General features: G+C 52.2%; 1 protein-coding gene across 1 annotated transcript; it reads right to left on the bottom strand.

Annotated features, from left to right (window-relative positions):
* Positions 1–926: 926 nt before the first annotated feature.
* On the bottom strand, positions 927–4,486 carry LOC134222274 (uncharacterized protein K02A2.6-like). Its single transcript, XM_062701418.1, has 4 exons — positions 4,451–4,486; positions 3,487–4,403; positions 2,183–3,427; positions 927–2,127 (listed from the first exon to the last, which is right to left on the bottom strand). The coding sequence occupies exons 1-4, from the start codon at positions 4,484–4,486 to the stop codon at positions 927–929; spliced, it is 3,399 nt and encodes a 1,132-aa protein (XP_062557402.1).
* Between the last annotated feature and the right edge of the window lie 446 nt (positions 4,487–4,932).

Consider the following 4,932-nt stretch of genomic DNA (forward strand, 5'->3'; position numbering starts at 1 on the left):
TTGCGGATACATGCAGCTTTTTATAGAGATTTAACAGAGCCCACTGTCAAACCCCACCACATACTAGGCAAGCCCCACAACTCGCAGATGGCCTGGGGAGGGATCGTCAAGCCCTTGGACATAGTCCCTGCTGCCCGCACGATCCTCATATACCCACAGTTAATAGACTTTCCAAGGTTATTTCTTTGCGACTTCGAACATTTATTTCCCGATCTGAGATAGCCTTTTTGTGTTTGTGTGGTCAACGGCGTCAAACGGTCTACTTCGCAAAACATTCGATACGGTCGAAATTTTGAAAGTTATCCGATGCCGCAGAAGTTTTAATTTTTTCGGGTTTGCTTTTTTCGAAGTACTGGGTGGCAGTGATTCCTCGATTTGGTCGTTTGCGGCTATGTCAGTAAATATAAGGTCTAGTTCAGTTATACTAGACTTCAGGTACCGCAGGGACTACGTCTACGACTGTGTGCCGCTTAAAATGCACAAACCCAGGGAGTGCCATCGACACATCAGTTTTTTTTAAGCATTTCATTTATTTGGTAGGCTCAGTCGTGTGTGACACTGCGGAGCCGCAATTCTTAAGTATGATATCTTTATAATTTGGGGAAGATCCATTAATTACGTAACGCAAAAAATGGCCATTTTAAACTCCCCTTCCCCCTCCCCCACTTTTTGTATGAAAAGCTGAAAATTATTGTATGGATTGTCACACCTCGGCCACCCCCCCCCTCCCTGAGCGTTACGTAATTTATGGATGGTCCCTTTTATCTGTTGTACTTTAAATACGACTTTATTCTAGGATGGTTGGGTACAAAGTAATCAATTTTCACATTTGTTGATTATCAAGTTGCTATGGCTGAACTAGTCGCTAGGGTCGCGACTGGTGGTAATCATTGACTACTATGTTCGTGGCTAACATTCCTCCCTTCTTATTTCAAGAACAGGTACGGCTCGAATCTGGACGGCATCCGGATCACTCTCTGTGGCCGGACCGATGGTGGTTCTGGAACGGGATCTATAGGTGGCTGGTTATCTTCTTCATGCTCCGGTTCTGGTTGGTCGGTCTGGATGCGACCGCGTTCGGGAACATCATCGAGTTGACTGGAACCTGCTTCGACTTCTTGGTTGGAAACCGCTGGCACTACTTGCACCTCGGTTCGTGGCTGGACCTGGGATCGGACGTTGGACGTCGATGGAACAGGAAGTGGTTCCTGCTCGGCTTGACCTTGTTGAGCGGGTTGTACTGCTGGTCCAGGAGATTGAATTCCAAACATGTCCACCAGGATACCCAGTGGTGTGGAATCTGCTGCGCCGGTTGTTGCTTCACTGGAACGATGCTTGAGCTGGTTGGAGTGCGATCTGATGAGCTTCTTCCGTCCATGCCAATCGTCCAGTAGCACGTTGTGGTTGACCCGTCCGATGACCTCGATGATTACGCCGGGTGCCCACTGCCACTTGGTGTTGCTGCGGTAGACCTTGGCGTAGACCATGTCGCCTTTTCGGAAGCCACGAGGAGTTGCGCCATGCTTCCGGTTGAACTGTTCGTCTTGGCGTTGATTGAGAACCACTGGCTTCGGTTGTTGGTGATGCAGGAGATCGAGAACCGTCTTGATGTTTCGACCAAGCATCAGCTGCGAAGGAGTTCTGCCATTCAGAACACGACTGGGAGTGGTTCGGTAGACCTGGAGGAACGTCTGGAGCGATTCCGAGATACTTTCCCCCTCGTTGATTTTGCGCAAAGACCTCTTGAAGGTGTCCACAAATCTGTCCGCCTGGCCATTGGACTGTGGGTGATATGGCGGTGTCTGGAAATGCTGAATGCCGTTCTTCCTGCACAAAACCGCGAACTGTTCTGACGTGAACTGCGTTCCATTGTCGGAGACTATGACGTTGGGAACGCCAAAACGGGCAAACAGCTCGTCGAGGGACTCGGTCACTGCTGATGTTGTCGGGGATCGAACGATACGAATTTCCGGCCACTTCGTGAAGGCGTACACCACTATGAGGAAGTGCAGACCGTTGATTGGGCCGGCGAAGTCGATGTGGATACGCTCCCAGGGAGGTTGAGCGAGTGGCGACGACTGTAGCGGAACCTTACACGGTGTCTTCGAATCCGTGCTGATGATCCGTCTGGCGGGTGAACTTGCGTCCGAGCAGCATCCGATGGAATTTCGTTACGGCAAACACCAGTGCAAAACCTTCCTTCTCGATCTGTCCGTAATTTGCCTCCGCAGGGGTGAGTGAGCGGGAAGCGTGTGCAACAGCTTTGAGTGAGCCATCGGGGAACCTGTGTAGAAGGCAGGCACCGATTCCGGACTGCGAGGCGTCAGCAGCAACTATGGTGTCTAGTGACGGATCGTAGTGTGTCAGAAGCAAATCCGACTGGAGTACTTCCTTGAAGCGCCTGAACGATTTCTGGCACTCGCTGTTCCAAACGAATTTGGCATCCTTCTTCAGCAGCGCGTCGAGAGGCCACCGCAGTTGGTGCATCTCCAGGACAAACTTCGCGTAGAAATTCACCGCACCAAGGAACGAGCGTAGAGCTGTGACATCTTTGGGCGGGGGCATCTTGACAATGGCTTCCACCTTGGATGGGTCTGTACAGAGACCGTCTACGATGTGCGCCAAATACTTTACCTCCGGCTGCAAAATGTTGCACTTTTCTTCCCTCAGAACAAAACCGTAGGCTTGAAGGCGTTGAAACAGTGCGTTGAGCATCTTGTGGTGCTCCTCTTCGGTTTTGCTGGCCACGAAGATGTCGTCCACAAACGTGTCCACTCCTTCGAGATCGGCAACCATGCTGTTCATCAACTGCTGGAAGGCCCCGGGAGCGGATTTTACTCCTGATGCGAGCCGGTTGAAGCGGAAGAGACCTCGATGGGTGTTGATTGTGAGCAGCTGCTTCGAGTCGTCGTCAACTTCCACTTGAAGATAGGCGTCACTCAGGTCGATGACGCTGAAATACCGGCACCCATTGAGCTTGGTAAAGATGTCATCAGGGACCGGTAGCGGGTAATGGTTGGGCTCCAGGGTAGCGTTCGGTCTAGTTGAGTAATCGGCACAGATTCGTACTTTTCCTCCGGTCTTCTTCACTACGACGATCGGAGCCGCCCACTGCGAGAAATCGACAGGCGTGATGATGCCCAGCGATTGAAGTCGGTCCAGCTCTGCATCGATCTTCTCCATGGACGTGAAAGGAACTGGGCGCTTCGGCTTGAAAACGGGTTTGGCATCGGGCTTGAGATAGAGTCGGACCTTCATGTTCTTACAGTGTCCGAGGCCGTTCTTGAATACTTCGAGATACGTAGCTTTGTACACTTGGATTTGATTCACTTGACCATCGGCAACGTGGACCTGGTTGCAGATTGCAGATAGCGGGGTGTCCCACAGCTTGAACAGCTCGATCCAGTCCAGACCGATCACGTTGATGCTGTCCGGGCAGTCCGTGTTGTGGAAGTTAGCGTTGGCGAGCCCAGGTTCTTCTTCCACTGCTTCTTCGAAACGATGGTGATGTCGGACGCGGTGTCCAACTGCAGAGTGACTTGAGACCCGTTGATTTCCACCATTAGGAACTTCCGTCTAGAAGTGCAGCTGACCTGGTTGATGGAGAAAATTCCGTTCACGTGCTTCTTCTTCTTGAGTGCCGCCTTCGATGTGTAGCTGCCACAATACCCTTCTTTGTGGCCGGTTTGCTTGCAGTCCCGACAAACGTGCTTCGTGTAGGTGCAGTCCCGGACGTAGTGCATTCCGCCACACTGCCAGAAGGGTGTTTTTGGACCTTCGGACTTCGACTTCTTCTTCTCTTTGAAACTCGGTGTCATCGGTGGAGGCTTGTTCTGCTTGACTGCGCAGATTGTACTCACCGATTTCTTGTGTTCCACCATGGCCGTGTCGTGCTTGAGGTTTTGCAGACGTTGGCACTCCGTGATGAGTGATTCCAGAGTGCATTCATCCGCCGCGTTAGCCTCAAGCTTGGATAGGAGTCTGGTTCGGATGTTTGCGTCCTTCGACGATCGGAGCCCACAGGTGAAAACCAGGCTCTTGAATTGGTCCGCCGTGATCTTGCTGAGTTCGCAGTCTTCACAGCATCGGTTGACCGTCCCAGCGTTCGTTAGCTGGAAGCACTGGTACCGGTTGCTGAACAGGGAGATTCGGACGCTGAACAGCTCTGTCAGCTTCTTCACCGTCTCATCGAACGAGTACTCACGGGGGTGCTTTGGGAGCACGCAGTTGACGTACTTGTCGTGCACCGTCACGCTGAGGCTTCTCAACAGCAACCGCACTTTCGCCGCATCGTCCAAATTCGCTCCGTCCTTGAGGAAAAGGTCTTCGTACCACCGGTCAAAAACGAGCCCGTTGTCTGGATCGTAGACGAACTCCCGGATGTTGGAGGCCAGAGATTCGGGCTGCCCGTAGACCGATTGGAAACGTTTTCTTGATTGCCGAAACGTACCATCATCTCCATCAGCCGGGTGTTTTGCTCTGCCATCGCTTGATTCTGCCGTACCGTGTCGCACGATGCACTTTGCGTCATCACCGGTATGATGCCTATTGACATCGTTATCGGTGAAGACATAGAGTGCTTCGAAATGCGCGGCACGAGAGGCATCCGTAGGTTATTGCCATGGTCAAATGGCAGCGTGCGTGGGACAGTTCCACTAAGGGTAGATGGACACATAGGTTGATACCGGAGATAGGTACGTGGGTCAAGAGGCGCCATGGGGAAATCACTTTCCACCTGACCCAGGTCCTTACAGGCCATGGTTGCTTCAGACAGTACCTACACCGGTTCGGACACTCGGCCTCGCCTGATTGTCCCGTGTGCGCAGGTTTAGAGGAAACGGCGGAACACGTGTTGTTCGTGTGCTCGCGTTTTCGCACAATGCGTGACATGCTTGCCACATGTGGTCTGGACACTACCCCGGACAACCTAGT

The sequence above is a fragment of the Armigeres subalbatus genome, chromosome 3 (assembly GCF_024139115.2).
Source record: "Armigeres subalbatus isolate Guangzhou_Male chromosome 3, GZ_Asu_2, whole genome shotgun sequence".
Classification (NCBI taxonomy): Eukaryota; Metazoa; Arthropoda; class Insecta; order Diptera; family Culicidae; genus Armigeres; species Armigeres subalbatus.

Excerpts from the sequence above, each read along its gene's own strand:
- LOC134222274 (XM_062701418.1), bottom strand. The coding sequence starts at position 4,486 with ATGGCAGAGCAAAACACCCGGCTGATGGAGATGATG. Across the intron at positions 4,404-4,450 it reads CCCGGCTGATGGAGATGATG|CCCGAATCTCTGGCCTCCAA; the intron begins GTACGTTTCGGC and ends GTCTACGGGCAG. Across the intron at positions 2,128-2,182 it reads AAGGAAGGTTTTGCACTGGT|ACGGATCATCAGCACGGATT; the intron begins GTTTGCCGTAAC and ends TTCACCCGCCAG.